Below are 17,323 nucleotides of genomic sequence, written 5' to 3'. Positions count from 1 at the left end.
TTTCTGTGCTGATTGGAAATGAGAGAAATTATTTGTTTTCAGCTGAACTAAAGAAGCAGATTAGCTGTATCAGTATTCTCAAATATGTGATCAAGCTGGTTCAGGGATATAGACCCTTTGGACCTGCAATTTAACACTGCATGACATTGTAATTGCCGATTCTCTTATAGGTATCAAGTCCATAGGTGTGCTATGTTCTTGTCAGATTTCCTTTATGAAATAAGTTTCCTAGTAAAAAAAAGCACGTTGTACCATATTTTGCAGAAGGAGGGTGTGGGAAAGCATATGGGGTATGACAAATAATACAAAATTTTGAATCCCTCATTTCTGACAATGCTAATAGTTTTAAAATACCTTGGACCAAATCCTTAGACTGTGTAATTTCTAATTTCAAGGGAAGCCATTTGAGGACCTGGTCCCATAGCAGAGACCAGAGTCCACTGAGACTAAACATGTTTTCCTTTCATATATAGAGGACCACAGGAGATGGTTAATAAGTAACACCTTTTGAAACCATTTTACATCAAGATGAAACAAATGCCCTCTATATAAAAAAAAAAAGGATTGACTTCACAGAGCTGTCTTTGAAGAGCAGCGGTGAACAGATTGAGAGCTTATCGGTAAAAATTAGGGGCCAACCCAACAAAGGAAGCTGGGGTGGGTGTTTACTACAGGCTGCCCAATCAAGGGGAGCCCATTGGCAAAGCATTCTTACTTCAACTACAGGAAGCATCGCGCTTGCAGGCTGTAATCCTGCTTGGGGACTTCAATAACTCGACATCTTGTGGAAAAACAGCCCAGCAAGCTGTAAGCAGTCCAGGAGACTCTTGGAGTGCATCAAGGATAATTTCTTAATCCAGGTGGTAGACAGCCCAACTAGAGAAACAGCGTTACTGGACCTTGTTGGTTGCATACCAACACAGATGAACTATTTAGAGAGGTCAAGATTGGTGGCAGCCTGTGCTGCAGTGATCATGCTCTGGTGGAACTCACGATCTTGAGGGATATGGGCCAGGTGAAGACTAAAGCCAGGGCCCTGAATGTTAGGAGAGCAAACTTTCAGTTGTTTAAGGAATTAGTGGATGGGAAACTGCCCTCAGGGATAAAGGAGCAGAACAGAGCTGGGAGCTCTTTAAGGACGTTTTTCCTAGATCACAAGAGCTCTCAATTCCCACATGTAAGAAATCAGGCAAGGAAGGCAGGAGACCAGCATGGCTGAGTAAGGACCTCCTGGTCAAACTAAAGTCTAAGAAAAATGCATAGACAGTGGAACCAGGGACACGTAATCTGGGAAGAATATAGGGACACTGCCCAGATGTGTAGGGATGGGATCAGGAAAGTTAGGGCACAGGTGGAGCTGAATTTGGCAAGGAATGCAAAGAGTAGGACGGGCTTCTACAGCTACATTAGTCAGAAAAGGAAGATTAAAGAAAATGTACACACACACACACTCCCAATAAATAAGACAGGAGAACTAATGACAGTGAACATGGAGAAGGCTGAGGTACTCAACAATTTTTTGCCTCAGTTTCAATGGTAAACACTCTTCCCACATCTCTCAAGTCCCTGAACGTCAAGGCAGGGACTGATGGAATGAAGTGCCTCCCATCGTAGATCAGGTTTGAGACCACCTGAGGAACCTGAACGTACACAAGTCCATGGGACTCAACATCCAAGGGTCCTGAGGGAAATGGCTGATGTAGTTGCCAAGCTACTCTCAAGTGTATTTGAAAAGTCATGGCAGTCAGGTGAAGTGCCCAGTGACTGGAGAAGAGGGAATATTTCACCATTTTTAAAAAGGGTAATGAGGACCCTGGGAACTAGCGACCAGTCAACCTTACATCAGTGCCCGGTAAGATCATGCAACAGATCCTCCTGGAAGTTATATGGAAACATATGATTAGAAACAGCAAATATGGCTTCACCAAGGGCAAATTGTGCCTAACCAGTCTAGTGGCCTTCTACGACGTAGTGAGTGCATCAGTGGACAAGGGAAGAACAACTGATGTCATCTACCTTGACTTCTGTAAAGCCTTTAGTATGGTCCCCCACAACATTCTTGCTGCTGAATCTCAGAGACATGGGTTTGATGGATGGACTGTTAGATGGATATCGAATTGGCTGGATGGCCGCATCCAAAGAGTTACTGTCAATGGCTCAGTGTCCAAGTGGAAACTGTAACGAGTGGTGTCCTTCAAGGCCCATACTGGGACCAATACTATTTAGTATCTTCATCAACAACATAATGGGATTGAGTGCACCCTCAGCAAGTTTGTGGTTGACATCAAGCTGAGTGGTGCAGTTGATTTGCTTGAGGGAAGGGATGACAACCAGAGGGACCTTGACAGGCTCAAGGAGTGGGCCTATGTGAACCTCAAGAAGTTCAACAAGGACAAATGCAAGGTCCCGCGCCTGGGCCGGGGCAGTCCTCGATATCCATACAAACTGGGTGGTGAGTTGATTGAGAGCAGCCTTGTGGAGAAGGACTTCAGGATACTGTTGAATGACAAATTATACATGAGGCAGCAATGTGCACTTGCAGCCCAGAAACCCAATCGTATCCTGGGCTGCATCAAAATAAGTGTGGCCATCAGGTCGAGGGATGTGATTCTCACCATTTACTCCACTCTCCTGAGACCCCAGCTGGAGTACTGCATCCAGCTCTGGGGTCCCCAGCACAAGAAAGACATGGACCTGTTGGAGTGGGTCCAAAGGAGGGCCACAAAAATGATCAGAGGGCTGGAGCACTTCTTCTATGAGAAAGGCAGAGAGAATTGGAGTTGTTCATCCTGGAGAAGAGAAGGCTCCGGGGAGACCTTATTGTGGCCTTTCAGTATCTAAAGGGCCTTTCAGTAAGTAAAGTATAAGAAAGATGGAGAGAGACTTTTTTCCATGGTCTGTAGTGACAGGACAAGGGGCAATAGTTTCAAATGGAAAGAGGGTAGATTTAGATTGGATATAAGGAAGAAATTTTTTACGATGGGAGTGGTGAGACACTGGAACAGGTTGCCCAAGAAATTGTGGATGCATCATCCCTGGAAGTGTCCAAGGTCAGGTTGGACGGCGCTTTGCGCAACCTGATCTAGTGAAAGACGACTTTGCCCATCGCAGGGGGTTTGAACTAGACGATCTGTAAATGTCCCTTCCAACCCAAACCATTCTATGATTCTATGAAATACGCATTCTTCAGCATTTGTGATTATATTGTGAAAATAGCATTCTGTAGCATATGTACACCCTTAATTAAATATTCCTATGCAATTGTATCTGATAGCAAGAGAACATGTTGTATTTCCGTGAAATAAAAGTGATAAAGAAAGCACAAATAGGTCATCAAAACTATGATTGAAAACATATAACTTAGAAAACAGGCAGATAAATCAGGAATTAATATTTGAGTTAAAATTAATTTTATGTGTGAGCATCGCAGCACAGTAAGCAGAAGTAGTGCTTACTAATTTTAAGTGTAGTCTAGCACACTTACTTTTAAGCATAGTCTTAAAAGTCCTGGATTTTCATTAGATAACATATATGCCTTTAGGTGAGGTACTTGTAAATTGGTGCCTTTATTACAATTTAGCATGGAATGATTGGTACAACCTAGAAGAGTTAAGCTGGGCAGCCTGATTATTCCTTTCTATTTTCAAGAGTTATTGTGAGAAAATACAAACAGTATTTTTTTTTATATTAATTACATTTGTTGTCCTATCATGTCAAAACATACATGTTGCTTTCTCTGATATCAGCTTCTCATTATAATAGCAGTAATGACCTTAACACAAGGATTTTCTGGATGCTAATGACCAGTTGGGATTAATTAGCTGAGACGATGCTGAAATGCTATCAATGGCTTCTAGCAATATGTAGACCTCTGAATGTGGCACATAATTTGATAGTTACTGCTTATAAAACAGAATAGCACCTGTGAGCTTGTGTTGCTTATTCATTGGTGTTATTCACACATCAATGCAAGAGAGATGTTTACAATCTTATCTGTTATTAAAAAAAAAAACACTTCACAGTTAGTAAATATTGATCATGCATAACAATATTTATCAGTGAATGGTAGAAGTACGATTTTCTAAATACAACAGAAATGTGTACGCAAAATAGTTCAGCAAGGACAGTGAAATTCCTATCTGTGAGTTTCTCCATATTAGATTTTTGCACTCTAATCTGGTCTTATTAGTAATAACTGTTAAGTGCCTTAACTATAGCCCTGATTGATTGATTTTAAAATAAATATTTAATTGCTGGAATATGTCATAAGTATTTTTCTGGAATTTAGGAAGAAAATATTCTGTTGCTGACATTTGACAGGCATGATACCACTTGATAGCATTTCTTTTTGGTTTCTCTTCTCTTACTTTAGTTTCCTTAACATCAAAACAGCGATTAGGAAAAGACTGAAGCAGCAGCAACTAAAGGAAAGTTTGCTGCAGATGATAATATCAAGTCTCATCTTTAGTTACTTCGGAGAAAACAGCAATGAATAATCAACCTTAAAGAATAAAGACCTTGTAGAATAAAGGAAATGTTCAATAGAAGTTTCTTCTTATAGTAAGAGATACTATCTATTGAATGATAATGTGTCCTGTATGGTACTACAAACTGAAAACTTAGTTGCTTTCAGCATCTTTAAGTATCTTCCTGTTTAATAAAAAGTTGGAAGAAATACTTTCAATAGAAAGCTAAAATAATTTCAATAGTTTAAACAGAAACAATACACTTTATGCCAAATTATATGTGACTCTAGATGATTTGTAGTGGCACCATATATGTAAGCTCAAGACAGAATTTTGTCCCTTGTGGGATGTAAGTTGAAATTTTCAAAAAGTTACTCAAATCTCAAGTCTTAATGTTCTTAAGATGGCTTGAAGGGAACACATGATAACCTGAATGGAAGTGAAACAATTACTTCCTTGACAAAAGATATCATTGAATTTCAGATATTTTTTGTATTTGTGAATTTTCTTGAGAAAAATAGGAGTCAGTCAAAATGACATTGTTTTAGTACTTTTCTGGAGACCATGACTAAACTTTGCACACAACAAAAGGCAAAATTCACAATTAAGATGTCAACTTCCCTCTTATTTTGGTACAAATGCCTTTTTTTCTTAACCTCTCCATAAAGTGTGGCAATTTCAACTTCAGCAAAAATCTCGAAGTTAATACAGCAGTGCTGTTTGCAGTAGTGTTTTACACTTTTCCATAGAAAACAACAGAAGGATTAGTAAGCACAGATTTACCCAGTGGAGGACCAGGACCAGGGCACTGTTGCTCCCCACTGAGCACTGGGAGATGCAATAGCTGAACTGTGAAATGTTGCATCTCTATGCCTGTGTAGCCTCTTGCACCTCATTAAAATTGGAAGAGTGTATATCCCTGGTACAGTAATTAAAAAATACATTGCAGTCATCACCATCACTTAATTGTCATTGTGATGATGGCTATATTATGCTCTGCACTTGTAATTAGCTCCCTTGTTTTAGCACTGAAATTTGGCTCTTGGTTACAGTTGCAGTAGGTCTTCCCAGTCTGAATTTTCTTTGTCTTCTTAGTTGTAGATGTATTGCTCGATTTGTTTCATAGCCTGAGAGAGGATGCACTTGTGTGCTGAATTTTCTTCCGGCATTGCATTACTTTTTACAGGAAATCCTCCTTTATCGAAAGCTAAGCAGAGTGGGAGTACGTGTTATGTGGAATAAAACTCAGTGAACTTGCTTACAATATGGGGTGTGACAGTCAAGAACAGAAGCTGGACTGCCTGAATCCAAGCCTAAATTTTAGGATTGAGGATACCCTTTCTTACTTTGTCTAACCCCAGTGGCTCAAGTGAGGAATCTGAAAGCAGAAAATGCAAGATCAGGCATATTGCTGTGTTCTGGGGCTGGGATTCTAGTCCCCTGCACATGCATGCGTGCTGTGGCACACATCTTCATTTTAAAGACAAGACAAAACAATGCAAAGTCTGCTGCTCTCCAGGGAGAGGATGCTGCTCCATCTGAGCAGCATGACCCGACTGGACCTCGGCACTTTCAAGTACATTTGTTTCATGTCTCCGCTGGGAAGAGGATTGACCTCTACAGTTTATACACTAAATAGAACTAAATTACCATTAATAATAGAATGTTTAAACCTAAAATACCAATGTTTAATCTTGTAAAATCACTGGTTATTTTTAGTACAGGGCTGTTCTACAGCATTAATGGATTTTATAGTCTTAACATTTATTACACAGTGCTGCAGTGGTACACATCAGTGGTGTCTTATGCAATTGTATTTCTGCCAGTCCATAGACCTGTTGCCATTGTTTCCCATAGAAACAAAACATAACAGTATAAATAGGAATAGGAGAGAAGATGATTACAGGAGTGACTCACATTAACTTACAACTTTAAAAAAGAAATTTTGGACAAGTCTTAAACTGTTGAGGTTCTCTTACAACAGTCTGATGCCAAACATGCAATTTCAATGAAGAGGAATGTGTAAAACTTCTTGTCCAGAAGGTGACTTCAAGTATATTCTACTTCACATGATTATTTCAGACCTGATCTGAACAAAATAAAATAAAATAAAGTAAAATAAAATAAGATTACAAGTCCTTTCCAGAAGAATCTATTGTTTACTATAGAAAACTAGTGTAAAATCCTGTGTTCTCAATGTATGAAATATATCTTACCTGACTTGATGACGCTTTTGAATATAAATTAGGCAACAGAGGAATGATTCAGCCAAAAAGAACAAGCTTTTCCTATTTGTTAGAAACATCAAATTATGTGGTGAAAGTGTATAAAATAAGTGTTTAGGTAGGATGACAGTAGTATTGTCACATTCTAAGGTGGAGAAAAAGGCAAATGTAGTTATTAGAGGAGAAACAATTCTGAACTAGAATTTTTTTGAAGTTTTACCCTAATTCCACAAATCTTGAAGAGTGTCTTGTGAAAATTTTGTTTCCTATGTGTTTATGGGTTATAGAAATGACCACTCTAGTAACAGAGAGTGGTTGCCTTTGCCTTAAATTAATTCAGTGATCAAATTGTGAATTATGCTGGAGCCTGTCAGTCTCTTTAGGCATTAAAACATTGATGTTAACTTAAAGTAATGTTGAACACACATGTTTTGCCAAGCATTCCTTCCAGAAAGTGTTTCTGAAGCATGTTCCAATTGAAGTTCATGTATAGTAGGATCCATAAATATCTTTCTTTGCAAAGAGAGTTATGTGATTTCACCTACTTGTTAAATTATCCAAACAGGAAGTGAAAGGAGGCCCAAATCACTACTGAACAGACGCCTTTTATATTGGTCTTTTTTCGTATACTTTGCAGCTCTTCGAGATGCTGGAAAACAGTCAATCAATAGTGACTGGAAGATAGAGCATTCAGGAACATTCAATATTGCCGGGACCACTGTCCATTATGTTCGGAGAGGTCTCTGGGAGAAAATATCAGCCAAAGGTCCCACAACATCACCTTTACATTTACTGGTATGGAAATACGGATTGGGGTCTTTTACGTGATTCATATCATATAGTGTGGTAACTAATATTTTTTTCCAGGCTCCTGAAGATAATGAGATCTATGGAAGGTATACCTGCTTTTATATATACATACACCTGCTTATATATATAGATCTGTCAGCCCACTTCTAAAAAAATGCATTTAAATCCAAGAATAATCTTTATGTTGTTGAGGCAAGATGGAAGGTCTCAGCATTCCTACAAATGTCATAAAAAGTTGATGTTTTGCTTAAGAAGAGAGATTCAAATTAATATCACATGGTTTTTATCCTGGCTGACTATAGCACAGCATTGCCATTTCAGGACTGAAATCACCAAGTTCTCCACGAAGAAGTAGAGTTTTGATGCATTTCAGTGTAGGGGAGGAAATGTTGATAGCCACCAGAAAGAAAGAGGGAGAGATGATGAGGAAGTACTTCAAATGCAAAAATTGCCTGGTATAGCTAAAATAGTTTTAAATCGGATGCATCTAGGAAAGACCTCCTCTAGTTCAGAGCACTGAAATCACAGGACATAATAATCCTCCAGATTTCTGGTGAATTTTTTTTGCTTATTTCACATGGAGGGCTTTTTGACCTTCATGTTAATTAAAATAATTTTTCCCATTGTTTTTATTTGGATACTCTCAATTTCTTCTACAAAACACATCAGGAGGGTTGAATAGCTGTAGAGCATTAAGTTATTCTGTCATGCTTTTCAAGATGATCTCCTCACAGCTTGGAGTTTGTCTTCTACAGTTTGTCTTCTTTGTTTTCCTTCTCTGTATCTTGCAGGTGCTGCTCTTCCATGACCAGAGCTATGGTCTACACTATGAGTACACAATCCCACTGGATCCTCTTCCTGAGAATCAAAGCTCTAAAGTACCGGAGCCTCTTTTCATGTGGACTCATTCCGGCTGGGAGGACTGTGATGCTGTATGTGGAGGAGGTAAAATAAAAGAAAAATGTACAAACACACACATACACATATATATTAAAAATGTATATGTATATACAATATGTATGTACATACACAATACATATATGTGTGTATACAGTATGCATATATATGTATATACACTGTGTGTGTGTATATATATCTCTCAATGAAAACAGGTGGTGTATTAATATTTAAGACTCTGATGGTCAGTGTTGTATATTTAATAATAATATCCTCATTGAGGCTTGTATGATTCCATGCAATGGTGGACATACTTCAGTCTCATGCTTCCTGATTATATTAAAAGAATAGTGATAACTCTAGGACAAGATTCAAACTAATTGAAGTAAGTAGAAAAAGATAGTGAGGTAGTGAAGGAACAAAATCTAGATTAACAAAGCAAATTCAGGACACAGTTTCCAAAAAGATACAAGTGCAAGAGCTAGAATAAGAATAGAAAGTTCATATGCCTTCCATTCTGTATCTGGAACTATTGAAGATAAATGATCTGTAAAAGACATTGCAACTACAGAAAAGCTGAACCCCAATCTCAGATCAACTATGTACATGAGTAACATTAGTAACATGAGTTGAGGATGATCCAGAAACATATGGAACAAATATTACAACAGCAGATATTAGCATGCTGATGTGATATTTTTCCTATGTTTATGTTTATAAACCATAAAAAATGTGAATTTGGAAGAACAAAACACAGATATGAAAACAAATATTGGAACATGAACAGTACTGCTGTAACAAAATCCTTTAAAATTGCTGTTTAGAAGCTGGTTATTCAAATAGGTAATTACACTGAAAAAACGCTTCAGAGTTTTTTTAATGAATGCAGCCTATAGAGAGCTGTTCATACATTGTGCAATTAGTTAGACCTACACTGTGAATACTGTATTGATTTTTGATACCTGTCTTTCCTGCTTACAACCCTGACAGTCACGGTTGTTCTGATCAGCAGTTCTGAAAACTGCTGTTCACCTTGTTATTGCGTAAGAAGGCCTGGAAACGCTTTGCTTTATCATAACAGCAGCATAAGGAACACAGTGTTCTAGCTCCTTTGACTCTATGAACAGTCCTGGTGTCATGACAGATTACTGTAGTTTCCATAAACATGCTCTTTGTGGTTTGGTAAGAAAGCTTCTTCCCTGAAGGTATTTTGTACGTGGTGCTAGTAGCATCCTCTGTTTCTTAATAGTGCATTCCTATTCACTTGGAGTATTCATGCTTTTTACAGTTTCCTGAAGTATTTTTAGACTAATTTTAATGCTACCACAATCTCTCATTATTGCCCCAAATATTTCTAGGGTTACCTATCATCTGGAGAAGTCTTAAAATGCAGTATGTCAGTAATTTATTCTACATTAATGCTTAAATAAATATTTAAGTGTTTTACTGTAATGTTTATTTATCATATTTTTCTGTTGTAACTGGCCTTCATTTTTTGTTATTGTCTAAAATAGTTGAGTTAATACAAAGTTCCATAAAAGGTATTTTTACTGCAAGTATTCTGCAATAAAAGGGAAAGACTTTTCTTACTTTTTTACATTTTAACTATTCTTTTAGTTCTTGGCTTAAATATGAAGCAATAAAGAAATTAAAATGCTGCAATTTGTACCTTGTGTAAATATGTGTGTTTCGATTTTTAACATCAATATTTTGATGAACCTGATTAAAGAATATAACAATTATTGGTAGTTTTGCTTAAATGTTTAAAGTGTATGTCAGGATGAAACTATTGATGAAGCCATGTGGTTTTGTGCATGTTTATATATGTAACTGGTCTGCGACCTCCTGTGTTGCAGAAAAGCTTTCCTTGTGTGGGAGAGAATATGACTATACAGATGTATATGTAAATACAGAAAAAATTGTCAAACATTTCAAATGCTGTATATGATAGATTAGTTGCATGTGCTCTCCCGTACACAAGCGCCGTGTAAAATGTTAGCTGTGGTCACACACATAATGCGCATTTATAACTTAACTGCTCCATCCGCAGGCACATTTCTGACCACTGGTGGACATTGCATGCTTAAGTCTGCCCCGCTCCTGCACGCACCCTGTTGTCGGTAAACTTCCAGATAGAAACACAGTGTTAAAACTTAACCACAGGAACAAAGGGTTATGAACCTATTTTCTACTAATTGAAGTCTTTAATTCAAGGATTGCTAGTTTTCTAAAAATTAGGCCCCGGTCTAATCACAAGTTACTGCTTGCAGTAGCTATTACATTAAATTCTGATTTCTAATGCTTCCAGCTTTGAGAGACACCAGGCTCCAACACACCCATCAGGGCAAGGTTTCTGAACAGAACGTGCACTAGGTCTCCGCAGGCAGTACCCAACTTCCTAAATGATTACCCTACAGATCAGGTCAGTTATGTGGCCTCTTTAGTTCATGGGGAATAGTGCAGGCTCCTTACTGAAGGTTGCATGTGCTGATTCCCTTTAGCTGAGTGCCAGCCATGCCTGCCAATATAGTGCTAAACCAGGCAGAACTACTAAGCTTGAGCAATATGGAGAAGCAGGACCTGTCATTTCTTTCCTTATTTTCTGTATTAAAGAACAAACATGCTTTCTATGTAATTTTGCTGCAAGCTTTTCTCAGCGCTGGGGTCTCAGTGGTTGAGAAAGAAACAATTATTCCAGTAAGACTAAAGTTTTGGCCTATGACTAGTTACAGGAATAAAGCAGCAAAACTCTGTTGACAGCACAGATGTTGGATTAGAAAATCACATTGTTCTCTACAAAGTTTAATAACTGTCCTGGGCTCCCTGCTAGCTTTGATTTTCTTTTGAGATTTTACACTTGTACAAGTTTTACAGTTCTTTTAGCCAAACTGTACATGAAATACTTGTATCTGATAAAGATACCTTTGTCCTTACTTTTTTAACAAAGTTGCATATTCCTGGCTTCCCCACATACCTACCTTTTTTTTTTACTAGGTGAAAGAAAGACAATGGTCTCTTGCACAAAGATTATGAACAAGAATATCAGTCTTGTGGACAGCAAGAAGTGCAAATATTTAACAAAACCTGAACCACAGATCCGCAAGTGCAATGAGCAGCCATGTCAGACCAGGTAATAGTGATTTGGTTAAATTAAACTGTTATATCTAGATGTAAAAATCTTAAGAGCTAAGAGAGATGACTGCCTCTGGCAATGAATATGCAGTAAATACATATATCCAAAAGGTTATAATGCAAAATACAGAGAAAATGGAAACACTGGCTGTTGTTTCTCCTGAGTTTTAATGAAAGGGAGCCCTTAAACACATGCCTAAATCAGTTCTTATTCAATAAAGCAGCTCATTACTTTCCTCAGGAAGAGTTCTCACAGACTGATGTGTGCTATGAAATTGAAATTTAAATGCTGTTTATATAAAGATGGATTTAATCCCGTGCTTTTAATTAATGATATATTTTAGTGTTTTGTTCAATCAGGGCTTCGCTCCTTTAAAAGCTCTCAGTAAGCTCTGGGTGCACTAAGTAGTAAATAAATAAATAAATAAATAAAAATCTGTTATTCAGGTTTTCTACATTGATGCAACTTGAAGTATAAAGAGCCTTCCCCTGCTCCTCTCCTCCCTCTCCCCCATCCCTGCCTATGTATATCACTAGGCAGTACTGGACTCTGATGGTGGAAAGGTGGAAGAAGCAGGAGGAGCTTTTTTTCTTTTAATTTCCCCCCAAGAGGCAGCTGCTGCAGCATGCAGCCTGTGCCCTGCAAAGCTCACCCTATTTGCTATCCCTGAGCCAGGCTGGCAGCCTGCTTCTTCCACTGGCTGTCCAGGCTGGCACAATGACCCATTTCAGAGTTTGCTATCCTGCTTCCAAATGGCAGCTAAGAATTATGACTAAGTTCCTGAGTATTGTGTGGACTTGGGTAAAGTATCTGCCACCTTTCAAGTGAGGGGAGAGCAGCTGGCAATAGTTGGCTAGCATCCCCAGGAGTAAGCACAGGGTAGATCTACTGCAGTCATCTGAAAGAGAGGTAGAAGGTATTTTTAAAGAAAACAATGCAAAGTAAATAAAATGCAAATATTGTTGAAGAAAGCATGTAAAATGAACCAGAAGACATAGCTTTCTTGGAAAGGATGAAATACTGAAATTGATAAAATGCAAGTTATGATACATTTTAAGTAAGACCAAACTGAGGTTTGGACTTCCCCAGACTAAGGCATTACACTTTAGAGGGATTATTTGTGTTTCATTATATGCATACTTGAGCAGATCTTTATTGTATTTTATTAACATCACCATACACTTAATGGACGGAAATGGAAGAGTCTCATCTTTTTCTGAGGCATTGTCAACTATATATTTTCAATGTTCTGTACTTTTTCCAGCTCATTAAATGAAATATTTTAAATGTTGCTAATTGCTACTCAGAGATGCTGTGCTGAGAAATGTAGAAAGATATCATGATCGTTAACCTATATATCCAGTTTTTAATACAGTGTTAGTGATTCTTACAAAACAAATATTATCTTTCAATAGAAATGTAACTAAAGCATACACTTGCATAACTAGTTGTTTGTTATTGGCACTTGAAGAAGTATCTTAAACTCTATTGCATTATCTTGACAGGCTGTGATTTGTAAATTGAGTCTCTGGACTCATAATAAAAAAACCTTACTTAAATGTTTTATTTTCTTACAAGAAATGTGTGACGGAAGGTTGGAACAGATTTGTCAAATCTCAGTTTCCTAAAAACTCTCCTTTGCAATCTAAGACTCCTGGGATACGCTTGTGTACTGCATCAGTGGCAGAGCGGTTTGATTTTTTAGGGCACATGGCCATAGTCTGGAGCTGCAGAACAGTTAGGAAAATTATGTTCTAGAACGATTGCTCTCCAGGTATGTGGGCTCTGCCAAACTGGATCAGCCTTCCTTGCTGCTGGGATTTAAACCACGCAACCTGAGTTAGGCCTGACCCTGAAGAACATGAAGAAGGCTGAGCTTTTATACTTCCTCCAGAGCAACAAGCCTTTCGCACAGGAGTGATTCTGTCTTGCAACTAAGTATTTTCAAAGAATGCTGGACTTTACATGCATGGCATGCACTTGACGTATAGACAGTCATATACATAGAGAATAACAGACAGGCTGATCAGTGATCTGTCATCTTTAAAATGTGTGTGTATGTCGGAGCTTTTCTAGTTGGAATTATAATGAGAGGATAGTACTCTGAAAACATAGGGACAGTGGGCTGGGGAATGAAATGATATGAACATTAACACCTTATTTAATGTAAAATATGTTAGATTAATAAGTAACCCATTAACAAAGTGAAGTTAACAGGAGGTGGAAAATATGCGAGTATGTCTTGGGTGTGTGTACTAGTAAGCAAGAGAGTAAGAATGTTGTAATGGTACCTTTCCCTTCCTGATTTCTTGTTACTGCATTGCCTCTATTTCTTTGTAGATGGATGATGACGGAATGGACTCCATGTTCAAGGACATGTGGAAAAGGGACCCAAAACAGACAAGTAGCCTGCACACAACAGCTCAGAAATGGGACCCTGATCAGAGCTAGGGAGAGGGATTGCCTTGGGCCAAAGCCCGCTTCTGCACAGCGCTGTGAAGGCCAGGACTGCATGACTGTGTGGGAGGCAGGAGTCTGGTCCGAGGTGCTGCATTTATTTATACAAATAGTCCATAGTGATTATTTAAGCCTTACTATTTTCTGGGAATATGATTTTTTCAGCGGCAAGTGGCACGGCTCAGCCTAATGATTTTCATGGTCCTCATGCAATGATTTGGCAAAAGGATCAGGGACTAGGAAAACTAGCCGTGTAGAACTACTACATTTTACCTAGTTAATGTCCTGGAACAGTTTCTTTTGGCCAATTTTCAAGCACATATAATCAAGCATGTCCTGACTGTAGTAGTGGGTAACTAGGGGTAAATGAAACTAAGGCCATCATTTATCAGCTACCAGACCTTGGGTTCAGAGTGGTAACATGTCTGACATACTTTTGTATCAAGGACGTTGATCAGCAGATGACTCCTGCCATTCTGCTTCAGAGAGGCTATGAGGGGAGCTACTTGACATTTCCTTCCCTTCCTCTTTCTTCTTACCTCCTTTTCCAAGAACAGCACAAGCAGTGGGCAAAAGGGCTTGTAAATAACACAATTTCGCATACATTGCATCCTGAAGCATTGCTGTAGAATGTAATTATTATTCAAAAAGCTTTATTAATTTAAGATCTTTTAATGTGCATGTCCATTTGCCTTTCTTCTTCTTCTAAAAAGCTATACTACTTCTAAAAGTAATTGACTGTGGTGGAACAAGGGTGTTGTTATCACTGCCATCTGGACAAGCTGAAGGGGTTACTTGCAGTGTCTCTCTCCATTGGAAGAGCAAGGCAATTCTGATTGCCTCCCATACCAGAAGCTGTGCTGTGGGTCCCTCTGGGTTCAAAATACAAATAGCAGCTTCTGAATGTGGGTGCAGTCCCTTCTTTGGGCTCTTCTGCTCAGCAGCACCCCCTGATCCCCAAGGAAGGAAGAGCTAAGACATAGGGAATGTTTTCAAAGATGAAAAGCAGATGCTAAGGTAGAGATAAGGGAAGTAAATAGCAGCAGTTCCTGATTTGGTACACTGAGGTTTATAATGCAAGGGCTGGCTGTGAGAAGAATGGTGTTCACTTACAGAGGTGCAAGAAAGAAACCCAGATTGTTTAGTTGGTTTGTTTTACTTGAGAGATGAGAAGTAACTATGTTTTTGTTGGAAGCAATAAATATATTTTGAAGAGTGAGGTGTTTCCCATGGCCATTCCTACTATCACCGTTATATTGGAAGCTAGCCATTACTGCTTCCTGAAGTTATAATCAACTTGGCAAACGAGAGTTTTGATCTGCAAGCAGTGGGATGATCAAAAGCAATGATAATGTTTTGAGAAGGAAATGGCATAATTTTTGGCAGTGTAAGTGGGAATGATGGAAAAAACCATAGATTAAGACCTTCTGTGCAACTCAAAGAGAGTTTTCACATGCTGTATATGTGACTTCAAATTTTCAAATTCAGTCTAGATTCTTGCATAGTTTTAGAATATTGACTTTTCCATTTTAACTTTTTTCCCTCCCAAAAAAGGTCTATTAGACACTAGTAGAGTTTTTCTGAAGTTGCATCATATCTTATTCTTATGAACATTATTTAGATTTTCTTTCATTACAGTTCCTTTCATTCGTAGAACAAAGATTGCCTAATAATTTCAGTACAACATTTTGCATTAACTTCATCATAACTTTTCAGATGTTTCCTTATCCAAAAGCCTAGTTTTTCCTTCAGCAAATAATTTTCGATCTAATTAAATATTTTTAGCTGAAAATGCAACAATTATCATTCTGCCCCATAAGGAATTTTTGTTCATTTGTTAGTTTTTAACAAACCCAGTGTCTATGCAATTGAAGATTGGAAGTCACAAGATCACTGAAGTCTTGAAATATTTATGTTAGCCTGGCAGAGGTCATTAGAAGTAGATAACATGGGGTGACTGTGACTTTTGTATAAACCTGAAAAACATCTTTTTCCAACAGTGCTCTGTAAAGTGTGGTAAGGGAGTACGGCATCGGACTGTGAGGTGCACCAATCCCCGCAAGAAATGTGTTTTGTCCACAAGACCTAAAGAAGCAGAGGACTGTGAGGACTATTCCAAATGCTACGTCTGGAGAATGGGAGACTGGTCTAAGGTGAGGCATCCTTGATACTCGTGCTCCACAGCATAATACATTTTGTAAGCTGAGTTCTTTGTAAGAATTGCTTTTATCAGAAGTGTAGGAGTCTCCCAGCTGAGGGAACAAGGCAACAAAAAAAAAAAACCAAACCCAAAACATGTAGTCACACTGAGACCACAGTATAAATAAAATTAGAAATATGAAGAAAGCGTGAGGTGAATCTTCAGTATCATTCAAACGTGATATAAATTTCTTGTTGTCAGTAGGCAGGCAAACAACTCAGAAACTGAAGTGCACTGGACAGAGTCAGGCATTTCTGTTTGAGAAGACACCTATCAGGATTATTCCATTTTCAGACCTGTTTGAGAATAGTAATGACATTTGATTAAATGAAGTAGCATTGGTCTTGAAGTAGTCTTGGCTTATTTTTAGTGTGACTTATTTTCTCACCTGCTTCTGGCTTGATACGTTACTGAGACAAGGTGTCATATGCATGGTGTACTGTGTTTGGCTCACAGCAAGAGCTTTCGGATTGTCCCTGGATTGCAGAGTAGAGGCTATCAATTGGCTCTGCATAACACACACTTCGGTGAGATGCTCTATTGTATTTCTTTGCCCCTTCCACCTCCATTATAGGCTGCCAGGGACCTGATGTTCATTGTTCTCTGTCCTGATTCTGTCATGCATTTCTCATGGTGATATGGGATCTTTTTCAAGGATTTCTTAACAGAATGGTTCTGAGAAGATAACTTAATTTCCATTACTAAACAGTTAGAATACTTCACTTTGGCCATCCTACTGGATGTCCCCCCTGCCCCTTTTCCCAAGCAGGGCAACATATTGTTTGCCACTTATATGTTATCCAGTTGTAAACAATTATAATTCTTTTCCTTCACTGCAGCTCACTCCAACCTCACAGTTTGCACATTTCATTAATTTGTGTTTGCACATTTTATTAATTTGTGTTTCCAATAAATTACACCCTCCAGCCTTGTAAGGAAGCACCTTTAGCCTATTACATTTCCACATAGACCATTTAATATCTGGGAAGCATCTATTACTGTCTATTCTGAACACTTGACATAGCTGTCAGTAATTATTTCCTTGGCATATGGGTTTTGATTTCAGTGAGGTACATAAGTATAGGCCAAACTGTAACAGAAAATATTGATTAGATCTGTGATTGAGTGTGTTATT

The 17,323-nt window shown here is 38.3% G+C and overlaps 1 protein-coding gene across 1 annotated transcript in view; it reads left to right on the top strand.

The window, feature by feature from the left end:
• Positions 1–17,323, top strand: part of ADAMTS19 (ADAM metallopeptidase with thrombospondin type 1 motif 19) — a 152,988-nt gene that overhangs the window by 114,736 nt on the left and 20,929 nt on the right. The window contains exons 17-21 of the mRNA XM_075526976.1: positions 7,329–7,486; positions 8,293–8,446; positions 11,393–11,528; positions 13,872–14,076; positions 15,989–16,141. Of these exons, the coding sequence (XP_075383091.1) occupies positions 7,329–7,486; positions 8,293–8,446; positions 11,393–11,528; positions 13,872–14,076; positions 15,989–16,141 (806 nt within the window). The remainder of the gene's footprint in view (positions 1–7,328; positions 7,487–8,292; positions 8,447–11,392; positions 11,529–13,871; positions 14,077–15,988; positions 16,142–17,323) is intronic.

Source organism: Mycteria americana, chromosome Z, assembly GCF_035582795.1.
Source record: "Mycteria americana isolate JAX WOST 10 ecotype Jacksonville Zoo and Gardens chromosome Z, USCA_MyAme_1.0, whole genome shotgun sequence".
Classification (NCBI taxonomy): domain Eukaryota; kingdom Metazoa; phylum Chordata; class Aves; order Ciconiiformes; family Ciconiidae; genus Mycteria; species Mycteria americana.
Note: the sequence above shows the minus strand (reverse complement) of the source record. Positions and strands in the feature narration are given on the sequence as shown.